General features: G+C 35.5%; 1 protein-coding gene across 1 annotated transcript; it reads right to left on the bottom strand.

Annotated features, from left to right (window-relative positions):
* Window positions 1-195: 195 nt before the first annotated feature.
* On the bottom strand, window positions 196-14,755 carry LOC117216707 (ATP-binding cassette sub-family G member 4-like). Its single transcript, XM_033463651.1, has 2 exons — window positions 14,386-14,755; window positions 196-5,780 (listed from the first exon to the last, which is right to left on the bottom strand). Exon 2 carries the CDS (start codon window positions 5,012-5,014, stop codon window positions 3,221-3,223), a length of 1,794 nt encoding a protein of 597 aa, XP_033319542.1. The 5' UTR covers window positions 5,015-5,780; window positions 14,386-14,755; the 3' UTR covers window positions 196-3,220.
* Between the last annotated feature and the right edge of the window lie 5,743 nt (window positions 14,756-20,498).

Raw genomic sequence — 20,498 nt, 5'->3', positions numbered from 1 at the left:
TTTTATTATTATTACTATTATTATTTTTATTATTATTATCGCCATCAATATGGCGATGGTTATTATTATTATTATTATTATTATTATTATTATTGACACGATGATTTTATTATTATTATTATTATTATTATTATCGATTAATGATCGCCGAGGAAATCCTTCGTGAGAGTTAAAGGGGACATTTTTGTTTTTGAACAAAAATATAGCTCAACTCACAATGTGTACCCAGTTGCCATGTATTTTAATTTATTTAGACTCTTAAATAAATTTTATTGAATAAAAAAGGAAACGAATATGAAGAAAAGAACAACAGCAAGAAATAAAGCAACCAACAATGACACTTATTGTCGCGAGTGCCTGTGCTTTGCTCCGTCTCTTTTTGTTCTTCGCTCTTTTTTCTTTTTCTTTCTTTTTTTCAGTTCTCTTAAAGACAAAAGTTGTCTCCGCCGTCTCTCTGGCTACCATGTCCTGCCGTACACGATCAATCAACCTCTCCTAGAACATATCACGCGTATCACACAGCTATATTTTTCTTCAAAGGCATATCTAATGTTTCGCACGGTCCTAGAGCAAAATTTGTTACGCGCGTCGCGTTCTCTTTGCTTTAGTATCCATCTCCCGTATCTGTTCTCTTGAATCTGGCAGACGATAGTACTTTCTCATCTTTCTTGTTACTTTCTTCATTCTTCTTTTAACGAAGTACCATCACGCGAATGAAAGCGACAAAGGAGGAGCTACTGCCGTGATTAAATAAAAATAAAGTAGGATCAGGACCGTCGAAACAAAGCGTGATGAATGTCGATTCGTAAAGTCGCACGAAGATGCACAAGTTCTTGATCGGAGAATCGTGCCCAGCCAGATCGAGATAACTCGCACAACCTCGCTTTAACTTCTAATTGAAATTTCAAATGGCGCCACGCCGCGAATATTATCTCCAGAAGAAAGAAAGGGGAAGCAAACAGGAGTCAAAAAAGAAATGTGGAAAAGTTAAAATCAGAGATGCGTAGGAGAATCAAAATGTACATTATACTACGATAGGAGATCAACGGCGATTCATGGGAGATAAACTAGGCACGAGAACACGCATAAACAGATGCGATCACGCACTTATATTCGCGATGGTAATCATGTAAAATAATAACGACAATAAATAGCTCGTAAGCCCGTCTAAGCTAGGCACACCTGTCGATGATAGTCTTAGATAGTCGAAATGAAAAGGTAAAAGGCGAAGAGAGTGCGCAATACGGTTCCAATAGAAATCGAGGATCGTCGAAAGGTCTCTCATCGCGCAGAAAACTGCGCCAAACGTAATTCGTCTGGTTTTCGATCGTCGTGGTATCGATTGCGTTTCACACTCTCCCCGAAATTGCTCTTTAGTTCACTTCTTCGTGTATATTTGTTTTTATTTCTCTGGCCTTTCTTTCCCTTCTTCGATCAAACGAAGTCCACAAGCTCGTTCTGTTACGATCGACTGATCGATCGAGACAATTGCATCGATCGTTTGAAGTTCGGTATCGTGTAATCACGACTTTGAAAGTTCCTCGTGTACGAACTTTGAAATTGGTGAAACGACTTGGATCGATGCAATCGTTCTCCATCGATCGTGTATTGATCGTTGTATTAAGCAAACCAGGGAAAAGAAAAGGAAGGTGAAAAGAGTAGAAAAGAAAGCGTTTCTTTCCTGAAGTACGACGTACGAAGAGCTGGGTAGGGTTATTAATTAGTAATAATTGCGCGATCGAACGTCGATGACTCCTCTTATTTGCCACAGACACGATTGTCGACAAGTGAAATCACACGTGTATATTAGATATTACGGACATTATTGTATAATATGTAATTAAAGGAGAAACGTACGCAGGTCTGGCGTGGCTAGTTCGCGTGACACACCACCGGGCCTTAGGAGGATAAACTACTTTTCCGACATGCATGCGATTGTTAACAAAAATCAAGCGCGTCTCTATTAACATCGATGAAGCACGAGTTGAATATTATGCATATATTGAAAGAAAGAGAGAGAGAGGGAGAGAGGGAGAATGTGGAAGAAAGGAAAGAAAGAAAGAGAGCGAAAAAGAGAGTATGCGTGTGTGTGAATTAGAAAAAGAAAGAGTGTGTATCGAGAGTATTTCGTTTGAGAAAGAAAAAAAATGTATAATTATCACTAGTAATTATTATTATCACTAATAATATAATAAATGTGCCATTTTTTCCATAATCAAGGTGTTGCCTGATTGCGGCTTCTTCGTTATTTTTTTTTTATTTTCATTTTTTCTTTTTTTTTTCTTTTTTTTTAACCTTTATCTTTTTCTTTCATCGCTTGACATATTTTTTTTCTTTCTCATTCGAGCTTTCGTTTGTACATTATACACACTCCCAGTATTAGACGACACACAAACCATTATATACTTGCTAGTTTCTTTTTTGTCATTTTATTCGTTTTATATTTCGTTTCTACTTGAATAATCAATCACTCGCCTGTTTTTGCATAGATACGAGAACATATATATGTATAATGTAGATACATTTAACTGTTAAGACATACTTCTAATCGGACTAGTACAGTATACGATACTATACTCGTCCAAACATACGATTAACCATCCAGCTATAAAGCTGTACAAATGTCGACAACCTGCAGAGGTTTGTAATACAGATCTTCAACGTTTTCAGAAAGTCTGAGTTCTAATGACCTTTCTTTCTTTTTCTTTTTTTTTTTTCTCATCATTGAACTTCCGATGAACGTGCACAATTCACTTACCGCTTAAATGTTATGTGTTTATCCGTCATTGTCTCGTTGGTAAAGAGACTTAATGATTTCTACTGAGCAGAATTCTATTAACTTTCGACCTTTGTGTGTACGTCATGAAATAACTAAACGATCTTAGAATGAAAGGGATATGCAAGAAAAAACCAATCACTCGTACTCTTTTAATATAAAATAAACGTCGTTGTGTAAATAGATATTACATGCATCGTCCAAGTAATATTTTAATCGAGAAAAGAAACTCGAAAAGATATTGTTCGAATACATTCGTTCCTATTCACACGATCACTCGACACCATTGTCTCGAATCGCATGTCACAAAATACACTTGCGATATTCTCATAAAATTTCCAATGCCGAATCGTTAATACACACACACACGGTAGTCGACGTTCAGATATATTCTCAAGTGGAATCGAAGTTTCAATTAATCATGGATAGAAATTAGACATCTTTTCATGCTCTGGCGAGTTTCCTCTTGAGAGAAAGATAGACGACGATTCTGCAGAGGAAGCAGCCGCAGAACAACAGGAAGATATCGAGCCAATACTTGCCGTCCGTCATTGACAGGTCTGTCATCAACGTGCTAGGCATGCTATAGTGGCAGTAGATTTTCGGACAGGATAGCTTCTCACGATTGAAACCGTAGATCGCGTGAACGAACGCGTGCACCCCATATTTGATGTAGCTTAGGTAGCTACTATAGAACAAAATACGTGGCATATGGCTGAAATGAACCAGGAAGCCCGACAGGCTTAACATAGCACAAAGTGTAATGGCACCTACGAACGTTCCATTTATAGGATTCGTTAGAATGCCTATCAAAACACCAACGCTATCCGACACTAGCGTAATCATAATGGTCACCATTAAATACATAAGAAACCTGTTGACGTCCGAAGGTTGTCCACTCAGGAAATAAGAAGTACCACTGTAGACGAAGGCGTACAATATCTGTACAGGCAAGTTGCATATAAACGAGGCCACGAAATACGTTCTTAGCTGGTACCAGTTATTGAATCTTTCCTTTTTCAACGTCATCATCTCCGAGGGAAACTTGAACACCGCTGGCATCATGCTCGTGTAGCTCAGATATATACAACTGACCATGAAAAATCCAACGTTGCTAAGAGTCTTGCTTCCGTCATGGCCAGCATCCATGTACAAGAGACCTAGCAACACGCCTACTGCGAAATGAGCGAATATCTTTAGGTAGGTGACCGTCCAGTCTCTGAACAATTGGATCATAAACCGTCGTATCAACACGAAGAACTTGTCGAATTCCGACGGTGGTTGGATCAGTACGCTGGTTTTTGTTACGCTCGTACTATCGTTAACTTCTGTACTTTGGATCTGCGAGATGTTCGATCGCCACGACTTCTCTCTATTGCTGGCTAGATGTGCCAACTGATCGTTGAAATCTCCGTATTCCTTGCTTATTATTTCGATCATATAGTCAGCTGGGTTGTGATACACGGGACAGTGAAGTCCAATACTGGAAAAATACGCGACCGTGTTCTTCGTAGCTCCTTCGTACATACATTTACCATCGGCTAGAAGATAGACGGTGTCGAACATCTCGTAGGTGGCCGCGCTAGGTTGATGAATCGTGCAGATGATAGTTCTACCGGCCTTGGCCAGGTTATGCAGCAATCTGATGCACTGGTGAGAAGACAAAGAGTCAAGGCCGGTTGTCGGTTCGTCGAGGAACATCACTGGTGGATTGTCCAGCAACTCTAACGCGATGCTGAGCCTCTTCTTTTGTCCGCCGCTCAATCGATTGCATCTAGTTTCCTTCGTTCTGCTCAGATCCAAATTATCCAACATCTCGTCGATCAGCATTTCCTTAGCCTTTAGGCTCAGACTGTTACCGATTTTTAAATTACTTGCCATCCACATGGTCTCCCACACGGTGAACAATGGCTGCAAATGATCGTCCTGTTGAATGTAACACGACTGCTTCTTGTATTCTTTCCAACTTTGTTTTCCCTGATTCCCGATGTAGTTGATCTCTCCTGTCCACTTGCCTCTCTGAAATCCCGTCAGGATGTTCAACAAAGTTGATTTTCCAGCACCAGACAGTCCCATTATGGCCGACAGTTCTCCGGACTTGAAGGTTCCACTAACCCCTTTCAGAATCTTCTTCAACGAACCGAAATAGCTATCCCTCACTTCGTAGGTGAGATTAGTAAACTGGATATCGATCGAGTCAGCTTTTGGTAAACTTAACAATATCACTCGCTGACACATGTTGACCTAATGATTTGTCGGATCGACTGAGAAACGATCGTGTTTTGCCGCGGAACTTCTATGCCTCTTCTCTCCCGTTCTTCGGTCAAAGGAAGAGGTCACACATATCACGCGTTATCTACCCGCTTTTCGTCGGTCGATCTTCGAATAATTTTATAACGATCTTGTAAAACGAGGTTATCCGTTTGTTTCCAAGGAACGCATCGATTCTTGCCACTCTCAGCGGTGAATTTTCACAACTATACTTTCCAGTTTCTTCGATTCGTTCGTAGGAAAGAGATAATTTTAACGAAAGTGTAATTCAGTTCAACCAGCTGTTCGACCTCAACGGTATTTCGTATTTCATATGTCACGCTTCTCGAAAATATTCGTCGATCTTCGCAAACTTTTAGGTGCGAGCGTCAAATATTTGTACTCTTCAGTTTTTTCAAATACAAACAAACTTCAGAAATGAAAATTTCGATGAGATCATGGACTTTAATTCACTATAAAGTAATATTTTATAATCTTGGATAATTGTGACATTACAATTTTAAATCTCCCTAAGTTCATTGACTCCGCCAGTAATAATGGAAGAACGAAGTGGATTCTGTGGTAATATATTATAACACACGACAAGAGTACAATTATCAGTGGAATTTTCGTAGAGTTTAGCTTATCATTCAACTGCTATCTGGTGGATAATTCGCTTCGCTATCTCGCAATCCCTTTTTGTTGATCTTCTGTTCGTTTCACGTCGATATATTTTGCATATTTTTTCTTGTATCTGTAACGAACATTAAGTCTATTAGAATTATAATTACCAGGTTCACGCAAGTCACTGCAATAAACGCATAAAGAATTTTTTCACGTTAGATTTTCTGTTCGCTCAAATGATCATTAATATATGCATTAGAAAAAGTCTACAACTAAAAGACTATTATACGGTATAATATGTTGTGCAATTTATCGTGTATTATGTATTTATGTAATTTTATATCACCCTATCTTACGAATTAAGTAGTTAATATTGAAGTATCGCCATGCTGATAGATCCAGTTATTCTTTTGCCATTTGCTTTCCTCTTCTGCTCTATATTTGCATACTGTTATGTTGATACATCTATCAGTTCTTTTGTCGTTTTTCTCTCGTTCGTGGGATACCATCGACGCGTTTCTTGTATCTCGTCATTCTTGTTTCCCCTGAATAATCATTTATAATGTACGGATGATAATGTTTTCGAGTTTAACAAAACATCGGTTCGAAAGTTGCGCGTTTTTAAAGTTGCGCGGTACTCTCGACGTACTGTATGCTTTACTCGAACGCGATAATCATTTAGACGGTAAATTTTATTATTCGTTTAAGCAGATATCGTACTCAAAGCGGAATATCCGTTTTATTATAAATCGATTTGATATAAATCGAGTTGTCTAATAATTTTTTTCATAAAGGTTACCTATCGGTTATAATAGTCCAATCGTACGTGTACTTTACTATCTCTTAGACTATTCACGCTTAAACAGCGTCTAGCTACGCTCAGGGTAGAGTGGAGACGTTGGTCGGGTCGGGTATCCGAAATTTTCAAATTCTCGCACACCTTTAGCTGGCAGCATCGACGCGACAAAGACGAACGATCTATCTAGCACGCGTAAGACAAATTTGTCATTTTTGTCGCGTAATAACTTTTGAATACTTACTTATAAAGTAAGTACTTTCGGTAAGTATAAGCGCAAATATTTGGTAAAAAGTGAACCCATCTTCAACGACCTAGATGTTGACACATGTTGCAAAGAACACTCACCCGAGTAACCTTCCGTAGTAGGTTTTAACCGCTGCTCGTTATTTCGTAAAAAATAAGTCGAAAAATGATGATTCTGGTGAAATGGTGATTCTATATATGTGAATCGGCGGAGATTCGTAAAGAAAAGTTCTTTTTATTGCAACGTATTTTGCTCGTCAGGAGGAACAAGAATCTCGAAGGAACCACGGATCGCTGATTGCCTCTTCGTCTGAGAAACAACGTTAAAATTTGAATAATTCCTAGCAAGGAGACCGATATAAGGAACAGGTCTACGTCCTTGGTTGAATCTCTCAACCATGGCGCGTGGATTTTTGCAAGTCCGAATCCTGGCATTTTGTCAATCGAGAATGCTACGATTCGAGAAACTGCTTTCATCCAGAAATAATACAAGCTCCGAAATGCGTGGGACATGTTGCAACTTACGTAAACATCCAACGGTAAAAATTTCGTCGAGTAGCATAATTATTTTGTAAGGGTGTAAGCCTTCTTCTCGAATTAATCTATTCTCACTCGACGACCTCTTTTACAACGTAAGCACAGCGATAAACACGAGCAAAAGCGATAATTAAAACTGTTCTTCTTTACTTCAATCGATGATCGACTCGTATTCAGACGTCGCAATTCTTCGTTTGATAATAATTGTTAACATAACCGTTGCAAATCGCGTTGTCACGGAATGATCTTTCGTTATTGCTATATTCTGATATATTTTACAAGCTAATCTGCAATTTCCTGTTGCTATGTAAATAATATGCTCATTAAAATAGCTTCCTCGATCAATGCGAATATAAGTCTCTTTATGCATTCCGTGCGTAATTCTGCTTATACGTAAATACATAGACATACGTGTGACTATGGACACGGACGCAACCGACTTAATAGCCATGTCCGCCTCTCAGTTTTTATTTCGAAGAAATACCACGCGTGTTGCTCGCTCGTTCCACTTGCCCGTAAAAATCTAGTCCCACTAAACGCGTACCAATGCCACACGAAGGCGAAGGAAGGCCGATTTTCGGTCAAATACATTGTCTTAAAAATTGCTCGCTCGTTCGCTCGCTCCCTTTCTCGCTCACGCGTGTGTCCTTGATAACATAGGTCAAAGTCTATGTCAAGGTCATTGGGACCGGATTCCCCTTTTCTCAATATTTACCGATATTTGTTTCGTAAACGGATGCCAATTGTCTCCAGAGAATCGTAAGAACATAGTGTCAACACTTGTGAAATGCAATTTCCTCCTTTACTACTACTTGTTATTACTACTACTAGGTATCGTTTCTATTCTAATGTTGACAATTTGGTCTATCTTTATACGAAGGCGCGAAACATCGCATCATTTATCGTTTCCAGATATTAACCGTCAACGTCTTAAAACAAATCATAGACATACAATACAACGCCATTTAGTTCAATCTGCATAGTTCATATAACACGAATTCGTTGATTTTTCCACTTTCTGTATTCTGTATATTTCTGTATATTCTGTTATACAGTCATATTCAGATAAATGCAGCAGTGATCAGGAGTTTATTCGATTGGACGGTAATTAGAGTTTTCTGGAATAAATGGATTTTCTACTATACACGACTTTGTATGTAAGCCAAACAATGTTCGATAAAAATCAACCACAATTTCATCTTACATCTACAATTACATCTACATCTTAATATCGCTAGATCCATAAAATATAAATCACGTGCGATTGAATTAATATCATTGGTGAAATTTCATAAGTTACAAGCTACATACCATTAGTATTAGTAAATTCTCTTGCATAATACTAATTAAATAATTCGCCTCGTAATTAGTCAAATTTAATTATCAACCGTTTTTAAGCTATCTATGTTTGGAAACAGACTACATTTGACTTGTTATTAGTGTAATAAACGGTGTAATTATATAATGTAATATCGTGAACTAGTATTGGCAATTCGTTAATCATTATTTTCTATCAGAATATAATTTTCAACGATTAACAGGTAAGAGGTTCGTTCGATGTTAATATCTTTAATAGTAATTATTATAATTCAATAGCGTTCTTATATTACTTTATTTCCGGAAGTTGTTTCATTGTGCACTTCACTAGTTCCTGTATAATTCCATCTCGCTGCTTCAAATGAACTTACCATGGCATTATTAGAATCATTTTCTCGTCCTTGATGTCTTTTCTTCTTGGACATAAAAATCACGATAATTTCTCCACCTTTTCATTAACTAATATTCAAGTTTAATGGTGTTACATGACGTGGAACAAGTTCGATTATTCCGTGCAAAGTTTAAGATCGAATTCTAAAATGTCGAAGCTTAGGTGATTCGCAACAAGCCTACTTTATTGTAATGAAATTTTACAGATTACATTTTACATTTTACGTCTGATTATCCTGTTTGGCGTAGAACGATAGAATAAAAAGGAAGACTATAATTTTTAACTCGTGAATTCGCTAATATTATTAGCATTAGCATTAGTAACTAATGTATCGTGCAGACGTGTCCAGAACTCGCAATTGGAGATGTGACGCATGCTACTCGTGTACAGTGGGTCTTTAAAATAGATCATTTGTGGCGTTCACGTACTACATTCATGCATGAAAGATTTGTTGGATTTTACGTAATATCATTCAACCTCTCAGTTGCATAAACGTTCGATGATAATAAAGACCTTGTTACCTTACAGAGAAGGTGTTCCATTAAGATTTCGCAAGACCGTATAATGCATAAAATCAGTCATTAGAAGCACCACGGAATTTATTAAATTACACGATCCGATATTCATCAAATGAATGTAGAACAACGCTATTATCTAATACTAATAGGGAAAAAGAATATGAGGAAAATCAATGAGAATAAACATTATCGTAACTAAACATGACACAATTGTGACGAGCGTAAAATTAGTATTGACGTATCTTTAGCTTTCGCATAAATTCGATTGATCTGACAATGTAACTTATCAGTTACATAACACTTTAATGACAAATAATTTTGTTTGGACGAGTTTTCATTTCGAAAAATTACATTCATTATTCGTTATGCGTGTTAATCAATAATCAATCATCGTTAAAAAATAAAAAAAAAAAATGCAAATCTCACGATGGCAGTTAATTAAACAACGTTCCATTTGATTTGCCTGTGAAATCGGATAAATCGAGGTAAGATGAACTTTACACGACTGTGATAATTCGGTACAAGGAGTAAAAGAAAAAAGTTAATGAACTTAGGAAAAAAATTGATTAAACACGATGGACAAAGGATAGGAAGAAATCATCTAATTTAGCTTATCTTGAAACGCACCGAATTTGTAGATTTTTTCAGACTTTAGATTTAGTTTCTCGTTGAGACATCGCCGGTTTGTTCGTGTCTTTTTCATTTTGCAAAGAAGTATCATAAAATATCGTTACGCTATGATAATCCCGAGGCAAGTAAAATGACAGTTTGCCTTGAATTAAATAAATTCAGTTGAAATCGGAAATCTTAGTTTTTTTTTTATTTAAATGACTTTTATCGAACTGGCTAACCATGATCGAAGGCAGTATCTTAGCGGTTAAAAGATCAATTCATCGCAAATCAACATGAACTGTTATGGCTTCGGTCAGCAACATTTTAAACGCGATAGTTCATGTTTATTAATTGTTGTCTAAACGCAGTAAACATACTACTGACTCTTTAATAGAATATTAATAGAAAAAAATATTTGAATATAATATAATAGAACATTATACTTTCTCGCAACTTTGTTGTAAGTCAAAATGTAAAATGTCTGCATATGTATATTTGTTTGAAAGTAACAAGAAACTCGTTTTACGTTTTTTTACAATTACCGTCTTCTACATAGATGGGTAGTTGTCTATCCTAAGTCTCGTTTTACTCCGATGTATCAGCATTCTTTGTACAAACATACGCAAGTCTGACAAGTCTGTTGTTCGTTATACGTAACGACAATTGAATTTAGTATCGTTCTATTACATAAAGCTTTGTTCGCTTTTATTCTATCTTCAAGGCAATGTGACCAGAAGCTACTATATCGCATAAAACAGATTCTAAATGCAGACGAACCTTTCAGTGATTAAGATAGAAGTAAAATAATAAAATTTTAGCTCTTCCTGTTTCTTTGTAACAGTTAACGCTAATTGTAACTCAATTGTAAATATTGCAACAATTCGGTTGTGCAACTTTTATGGAAGCTGGCGTTTCTAAAATAGATTTCACGATTTGTGGTTACAGCTAGCGACCACAATCCCTCACCAAACTATTTTCATTAGCTGTTCGTTATATCTTTCGCGAATAAATTAAAATACACGCGATCTTTTTCCAAATTAAATTTGGACACAAGAAGAAGAACTTTGAACTTGAAAAATATTAAACATTGAATCTTTATTTTGATTAAAGAAGTATATATATATATATATATATATAAAAAATTAAAAAGAATTCGTCATACAGATGTATAAGAATTATCATATATATATATATATATATATATAGGATTGATAATTCTTATACATCTGTATGACGAATTCTTTTTCATTTTTGACTGTGATCGTGACTTCTGATGACGTATTACATCATGAGTCATCTATTGCTCGTGTGGAATACACGGGCAAATTCTGCACGAGTTTCCTTTATCTTTGTCATTAGTGATGATCTATCGCTTCGTTGCGTTGTGAAACAACCATATCGCTATTTCAAATATCGACTCTAGCACATTCGACATCAGAGTAAATTGAATTAGGATAGTTTCGACTGCACTTAAGACTGCAAGAACTACTTCGAGGAATTCATCGCCAAGGAAAATGAAGAAACTAGAACTTTTGAAAAAATGATCGTACAATTACTTAATAAACGAGAAATACAGCCTCGCCGACAAAGTGAAAGATCCGAGAACGAGCAAGAGGTCCGTAAAAGCGTTACCATAAATTTTTGTGGTCGAACGAATTGTGACATCGTTTAGCAATGGTCTAATAGAATATGCATCAATGATTTTGAGTTCTAGTATAAGCGATCCTAACGTGTTATACGATACTCCGCTGATCGCTTTTTGATTCGCCGCTATCTCGAGCCTCTCGCTTGCCTATCTGTGTTTCTTCTTGTTCCGTTTGAGAACATCGTCGAAATTGTAATCACCGAAGGAAACAACGTGTAAATATTGACGTTATTTAACGATATACTATTTTCATCTTTCTTAAATTTCAGTATACTTTCATTTTAAACAAGAACTGTCTCGAAAAAATAACTTCTTTACTCAAGCACGACAGATACATATGTACATATCAGGCCTGTAAGTATGAAACCGGAATTTGCCTATAGATGGCCCTAGCTGATAATGTAGTTATCACTAAAATGCGTCATTGATGCCAAAAGTCTTTGTTGACATCTCGCAAACATTTTCCACTCAGAACAATACAAGTTTCATACAACAGCATAGTTTGTAATAGCGTTGAACATGACAAATTTTGTGCCTGGAAACTACGATTTGCGGACAGCATTGATTTTCTGTTACCATTTGAAGAAAACTGCTGCAGAATCGCATCGAATGCTTGTCGAAGCTTACGGTGAGCATGCTCTTGATAAATCGCAGTGCTTTGAGTGGTTTAAAAAATTCAAAAGTGGCAATTTTGACTTATGTTCATATGTAGAGTCACCTACTTCGCAGCTTAGAATCAAATCTCAATCAATAATTCAACATCCTGATTTTCTACGTCGTCGTTAATATTTTCTAATACCTGTGCATAAATTATTATCGTAATCGCTATGCAAATCGGCCACAAATCGTACAGTTATTAAAGCGTAATTTATTTAATATCGATTATTACTTGCATTTGTATTATAGACTATAGGAGGTCAACTAACAAGTAACTATAGAAATTATCTTATTATTTGCCTATTGCTAATGAAATATAAATTTTATACCGAAGATAAATTACCGATCAATCTTTGTTACAAATAAGCTGTATCTACTTCACGCGTTTTAATATCAATTTCCTTTAATAATAATAAATTAATATACTTTTTGCACCGTTTTTACGTTCCTCGCTTTCGTTTCCCTTTATCTTAGGATTTAACGACGTGGACAGGAGTATTTTTTAATTAAGTTCTCTGTATAAAAAGAATTATTTCACGTGGGAAGATGTGTAAATTAAATTACAGCCTTTACAGGTTTATCACTTGCAAAGTATGCGGACATTTTCTGCTACATTGTAATTTCTACAAATTCTTTACAATTTGTAAACCTGTAAATTACAATCAGTAGACTAGGTATGTCGTGTAAATAGGTAGTTTAAGAAAACATGAATAATGCATTGAAACTTGAACGGAAGAACGTTCCGTTTTGTAAATATAGAAATACATATTTTACTTCCGATATACTACCGTGTATATTTTTAGAGCATCTTTACTTCTCTACTTTTTGCATATCTATAAATACTTGTTAAAAATGCAAACATATTTCTAATTTACTTATGATACTCTTTAGATATAAATTATTGTATCCAGATTTCTTTGTTGTATCAAAACTAAGTTTTTAGTATAATATTTAAAAAAAAAAAAAATAGGAGAAGAGATATGCGTATCAGGTTTTAAAAGTTAATTTAATCGGGTTAAGATACACGCGTATTATTAAATTTGGCTATGGTGATGATAAAGAGTATCACGTGTATTTTATACAGAAACGTGTATCTATTTGGATCTGAATATCGAATATTTGATGTAGTGATGTCATAAGAAGTATGCATACCTTTAGTTTTGTGCCGATATACATTCCTTCAATAGATACACACACATACGTGGGATATCGACTTTGTTGAAAATCACGAAACTTTTCAAGATTAATTCTTTTATAACAGTTCGTGCGATAAACACGTAATTGATATATATTATATTATATTACCAGAGTGTATATAGTTAATGTAATAAATTAGCCTTTTTAACGCTATTATTCGCACTGAGCTCAGGATCGATCCTATTAATTCCAATTGACCTCTATTCGACGCTATTCTTTACATACTCGTACAGTACCAGTACTATAAAATATTTTATCGCGTAGAATTACCGAATTGTACGACAGAAGCGAAATCTATTTCACGCAACTGATCCTAGACTTTGGTTTTAACACAAACATTTCAAATTTAACCACTAAATCAATGGAAATTTGTTGTTTCGCGTAACTAGCTGCGAATTTTCGTACCATCGCAAACTCTTGAGTCTTCGTCAAATATGAATAAGCTTTATCTGACATCCTGTTTGACATCTCTTTCGTATCTACTTTCGTATCTACATATGATACATATACTACGGTGCATTGTTTGACAACTATGATCAGAAAACCGGTTAGTTCGATTGATACAGATCTGGGTGAAGGTATTGATAATTTTTTCCGATTAATACCATTCAGATATGTTTAACAGCTTCCAGTCGATAATCACTTCTAATTACTTCTAATTACACTCATTGATCTTTCTACCTTAGCCACTCTTACGAATCTTAACTTCTGTGCCTAAGAAAATCAACTCTTTCACATCGAGTCACTGGCTCGAGTTGCAGGAAACTTTACCAAACTTTTTCAAACATAGTCGAACATCATGATCGATCGATCACTCACCGAAAGCAAACTCGAATATTATCGTCGTCGGATATCTGCCAGATATCGCGAGCTCGCCGCAGGAATTTCACTCAAACGTCTCCGAAACGATCTTCGAGAGTAAATTCTTCTTGAAACGATTTTCGATCCGGATAATCGCGTGTCGATCGAATGGTCAAGTCGGAAAACTTATTCGTGCACCAGCTCGAGGAGTTCACTCGCGGCACCAGCTCGAGGACATCGCGCGAGCGAGAATGCGAATCGCCGGCGTACGCTCGCAGGAATCGCGTTAATACGCCCCGCTCGCTATTCGCCCTTCTAACATGTTTCTCTGGTTGCTTCCACGATCCATCGGTCCGCGGAACCAGTTCCGACGTGCATACAGTTTCTCCGGTTTGTCGCCACTCTTCTTCCTTCCGTTTCTCTATTTTCTTCGGTACTCTCCAGTGGTATACATAGCAATGTATTTCTTTCCCATTGAAAACTCATTCTCTGGCATTCTCTGTGTCTCTTGGCAATTTTGATAGGGTTAAGATATTCAAACACTTATAGATATGTGTATTTGATGAACGTATTACATGCAATTATCGCCAAATATTGTGAATTTTGAAATTTCATTAGCACCGTTGCGAAGACTCGATTATCGCGGTCATATTAAATCCTATTAAATGCATATCTTGCAGAGATCACAAAAACGTTTAAACAGCTAGAAGATAACGAATATTTAACGAAATTATAACGAGAAGCTTTCTGGCAAAAGGAAGGCGAAATTGTAAATTGATTAAATTTCGAAGTATTTCGACTATTTTCTGGCTATTTAAAGTTATCTCTGTCTATGTCTGTTCTTTCCTTCAGAAATTCCTCAAATCGAAGAAGCAGATATATCGTAATTGTTATTGATGGACATAACTTGTCGTTCTATCTTCATTTCGGGAGTTTCCTTAACTTTTTCCCTTGCGATATCCTTTCAAATACAGGTTTTGCAAAGCTTTTACGGGCCAAACATGTAAACACGAGTCAAGGTCGTGATATATTTTGCGAGCCAAAAATAAGGAATTCCAACGAGGCTCGCGATATATTTTACGAGCCAGACTGTTGTAAATGTAAAATGAGCGACGTTGGAACCGATTGCGCCATTTCGCGAATTGAACCGTAAGATTAATGATCAATACATTAAAAGTCTTCTTTTCTTTCGAACAAGAGTGAAATTGAGTGGAAAGATCAAGAGCCAGATCGGGGTCAAAGAATTTTGATTTTTCTACATTTACAAGATAAGTAAAACGTCCATAGTAATTTGATTGTTCGAGTTGAGAAAGTTGTGCAATTGACGATCGAAACGTACGTCCGTTCTGAAAGAAGCGATTTTCGAAATTACGTGTATATTTTTTAACACTTACGAGATGATTCTTAACACTGGTAAATCATGGAAAAAAACCGATTCCATAATTTTCATAGAAATCTTATATATATTTGTTATTCCGAAATTTATCGAGACCATTTCGTATTTCGTGGTATTCGTTATACATACGTTTAAGGCCAGCGCAATATCTTAGAAGAGTTTCGTATGACACGGACAATATATTTATAAAAGGTTTCCATAGTAAACATGGAAATATATTTACGAGTAGCTGTAGGAAGTGAACGATAGATGTATTCAACAACGAGATGCGTGTACCTTGAAAATGCTTGATCTCCAGTGGTTATACAAAGTAGGAAACATCTCACCGATTTCGATGCCATAATCATATGTACGCCGTATGTATTCCATAACCATTCGTTTAAAGATCTTTTCCTCTAGAAACATTTTTGCGCTGTGTTCTTTTTTGTTACGTTTCTTATCAATCGAGGATCAGAATAAAACGCAACGCGGCGGTGGACGGTGAGACGCGTTGGTGGATCAAAGGAACGACGAGACAAATTGATTTCGTCGAATGTATTTACAAGTAGTTTTAAATGTAGAATACAGAGTTAATCGTAAGCGTTGTCCGCTCGATGCTATTCGTTACAAGGATTCTCGATACTGATACTAATTGTTACGCTGATTCGCTAGACTGATTCGCTATACTTATTTCTTCGACTGATAATCTCGACGACTGTCTCGAGAGCATGGTCGTCTATTTATACTGGTCGGGGGAGGGGGGAGGGGGGTACCGGAAGGTTTGAACTTCACTCCGATCGACGATTGTAGCGATATTGCTTTTGTCCAGAGTTTGTTTATTACGTTTCGTGCGTCGTAACTGCGTTAATCCTCTATGGCAAAACAGCAATATTCGATAGATCGATCGATTCGTGGAAAATTATTTCATATCTAATGGCAGTCAAATACGAATCTAATCCAACCTATAAGTCGTTCGTTTCTTCTTTGTTATTTGTACAATAAAAAAAATTCGTTGTCTGATCCGGATCGAGAGTTATGCGTATAGAAAAAACTTACGAAGATTTTGTTATGACGTTATTGACATTAATACGAGCCATATTTAGAGCCAAGTAATTTACTAAACTCGTAGATGCTGTTGCAGTGAGAAATCAATCGTTTACTTATCTTTTCCGTCAGGCAGGAAATCTATCATTAAGTTTACCAGTTTGTACGAATGCCATTATATCAGCTATAATACTAATAGATTTCGAAAGATGGAGGAAAACATAACGCATGTACAAATTACAACTTCGTGTGAAAGCTGATCGGATGGATCAACGCTTTATCCTTAATTGCTATAATGTTCGCTGCAACACGAACTTTGTTATAGTATCGTTACAACTATATAACTTTACGATACATAAATCTAATATACACGTGACAGTATCGATACATAATTTCAGAATACGAGACGCGTTCAAGTGCATTTTTATTATAATTTCGACGCTTCTGTGCATCCACACTCCTAAGATAACCGTTGAATCATTGTGCTTGCAAAATCAACATATTACTCTATTTCGATTAAGTCAGTGAATAGACATTGACCAAACTTTACGTACTACTGGTATCATCCACTTTCCTATGAAAAATTAATTTTATGAAAAGAATGTAAAACTTGATAAAAAGATATTTTTTGTAGATAGGAAGTGAACAAGGATTTATTCGTCGCATGAAAATTATTTCTCCTGCAAGATGCATATATCACGAATAATTTATTGTCGTAAAGATACAGTAATCTTTTAGAACCGGTTCTATGTTTTAATTTATCCAAGGTCTCTGGATTCGAAAACAAATTAAATTCCACAATTTTCATTTTATCGAGCAAGATCTTTCCTAAGATTAAAACGTAATATTAGCAAACAAATGTGCATTTTATTTAAGTTTGATCTTTTTCCATCATGGTCATAGATGTTCAAAAATTATGCGTACCGTATAGTGACGATCATGTATATAAATATCCACAAATGTCAATGGATATTCTTTTTTTAAAATAAAATGCTGCGAAATTTAAGAATCGTATATATTAAGAAATAAATATTTTACTTAAATGAAAGTAAATGTTATAGGTGATATCGTAAGTAGAAACGTTTGTTTCCATATTAATATCGCATTAATATGAAATGTATATTCCTTTAACGAATTATTTACGATAACGTGCAATACAAAAATTACCGTGACCGATTTCATTTGGACATTGCGTGAAATTTTCTGCTGCTAGATCGCGTTCTAATATCGTTAATTCTTCTTGTATAAATCTTAAATTCAGAATTAACAAAATCTTTGATGCTATTATACCGCTGTGGAACGAAGTATTTATAAATCTCTGTAATAAGCATTCAAGGAATACATAGCGTTTTAATTCAATATATATCTGAAAACTCGTATTTGTTCGTGTGCTCGCCAACAGTTGAAATTAATTAAAGATCTCTCCAACAACTTATTACGAGAGATAATATTTTTCCTTTGCGAAATAGCCATAACTTAGAATCGATCGCGTTTATCTTCATTAAGTAAAAGGATAATCAACAAATCAAATTACGTAGAGACCCTAAATATACAAGATATTCCAATTGACATATGACAAGGATCAATACTTAAGTCACTTTCACGATAATGTTGAAATGTACTTCTATAATCTTTTTTGTTAGTAAAACCAGTTCCGTGAATGTTTCTTTCTTCACTTCACGACCCTGAACTCGACCAGGACTGGAACGAACTTGCCCAGAGCTAACGTTAAGGATCGCATAAGTATAAATACTTCAAATATGTATGAGGTCATGGGTGAATACATCGGGTGAATACATAATTTTTTATCTTCTGCCGTATTTTTCCTCGTGTGTGCACATCTGTTCATAAGTATCGCATTACCATATATCCTGTTATCATATAATATCGTGTAAAATGTGATAATTGCATACATAACTAGAACATAACTATGAATCAACTAATAAAATATCGCATTCATGCCAGATATAATTACTAGATTATCTCGTATTTTCATCGAAGAAGAAAATGGAAGAAAAACTCTCGAATAAAAATATAACTAATTTCTTTCGATTTCTATTCTTATTTTTTCATTTCTCTCAGCAGGGACCACCTTCAAAATGTTTAATTAATCGATATTTTCATAATCTACGAGTTCTTAAGTTTTGCATTTTATCGTAACGTTGGAACGTCTACATATTCCCGTGACTTGCTACAGATAGATGTACATATTACGTAATACTATGTCACTCGTCTTATAGGCACATATCAAGATTACAATTAAGGCAATTATGTTTCACGTGTTACGTAACCTAACACAAACGATTCTTTTTATTACTTTAACTTTAAAAGTCTGCTACAATTAGTCGTTACTAGGCTTTCTAATATCAACTTTCTGCGATAAGTAAATAATTAAACGATGTTCGAATCTCAACAATTGGAAAACTTTTACAAGACTAGAATTTTTTTCGTTCTTTTCCGCTACGTTGTAAAAATCTCTTCAGATGGAAATATAATCTTCCTCTAGCTCGAATCAGTTTGCCCGCGTTTGGACGCGTTATTTTACCTCTGTAACTCGAATTCAAAGAAACTGGGCCTCCACAGACCAAGTTTACCTATATGTCTATAAATCGTCGTGCACAATTTGTCGTGTTTTTTGTCGCGCTTTTGCTCTTCCGGTGTAAATCGATTGTTTTTCGTCGATCATGTCAAAAGCGTATATGCATAATTGCGAATATAAGACAAATACAAGTCAAATATAATTCGAATGTAAATCGAAAAACCTGACGCGTGTAAAAAGCACCTGTATGCCGAATGTTCGCTCGTTAAATCCATTTTACTCGAAAACCTTGACAAGTCGGCACTTTCGTAAGTCGAAGATTTATACTTCTTCCACGAGATTCGAGTCACCGAGGCTTCACCTTATTTTACATATTATTTTATTAAATGTGAAAGCATAAATATCTAGATATATTTAACAACCGGTTTCACATAAATTTAATCTTCGATTGAATCGGTTATAAATAGTTTTTCATATGAATTTAAAGATCGTCGAACTTCTATATCTTAGTCTTGCTTCTATTTTCAAGGTGTTTTAATGCGTTCGAGACTTCTCATTCTTTCGTATTTCGCTCAAACTTGATATAGCTTTTAAGACGAAGGAATTACGATTAGATTTAAAATAGAGGAAAAATTGCAGTGGTTCTCAAATTATTTACGTGAAATTTGCGAAGCGTAGAATACCGTACAACGTTTGAACTGCAAAAAGATTAGTTGGTAGATGCTATCCTCAATTGTTCGCAATATATGAATTTAAATTATCTAGCAGTTAAGTAATTCTGTTTACGTATAAATTGGTTACGTGATGGATACATGATAAGACCCATGTCTTAAATTGTAAGTTTCAGAAAAAGCAATTTCAGCGTATTTGTAATTATCATCGTTGATTATTCTAAAATGTGTATCTCGACATGTATAAAAGTGCATAAATTAGTTACACAATACATAATTAGAAATGTATCGAGGTTAACTGCGTCACATAGAACATTCGCTCGATCAACATTTTATTTCTAAATAAAATAAGAGCAAAAATTCCATGTGTGAGCAATTAAAGAATAAATTAATTCGTACGCATGTAAATTAATCTCGTAAAATGGTAAATTTTAGAACAAATCGTAGATTTTGATTAAGTCGAAAAATCGAACCAATTTTTCACGATTTTGGCTGCCGGGAA

Source organism: Bombus bifarius, unplaced genomic scaffold (assembly GCF_011952205.1).
Source record: "Bombus bifarius isolate JDL3187 unplaced genomic scaffold, Bbif_JDL3187 scf7180000007966, whole genome shotgun sequence".
Classification (NCBI taxonomy): Eukaryota; Metazoa; Arthropoda; class Insecta; order Hymenoptera; family Apidae; genus Bombus; species Bombus bifarius.
The sequence above is the reverse complement of the archived record's forward strand: the minus strand, read 5'-3'. Positions and strand labels throughout refer to the sequence as shown.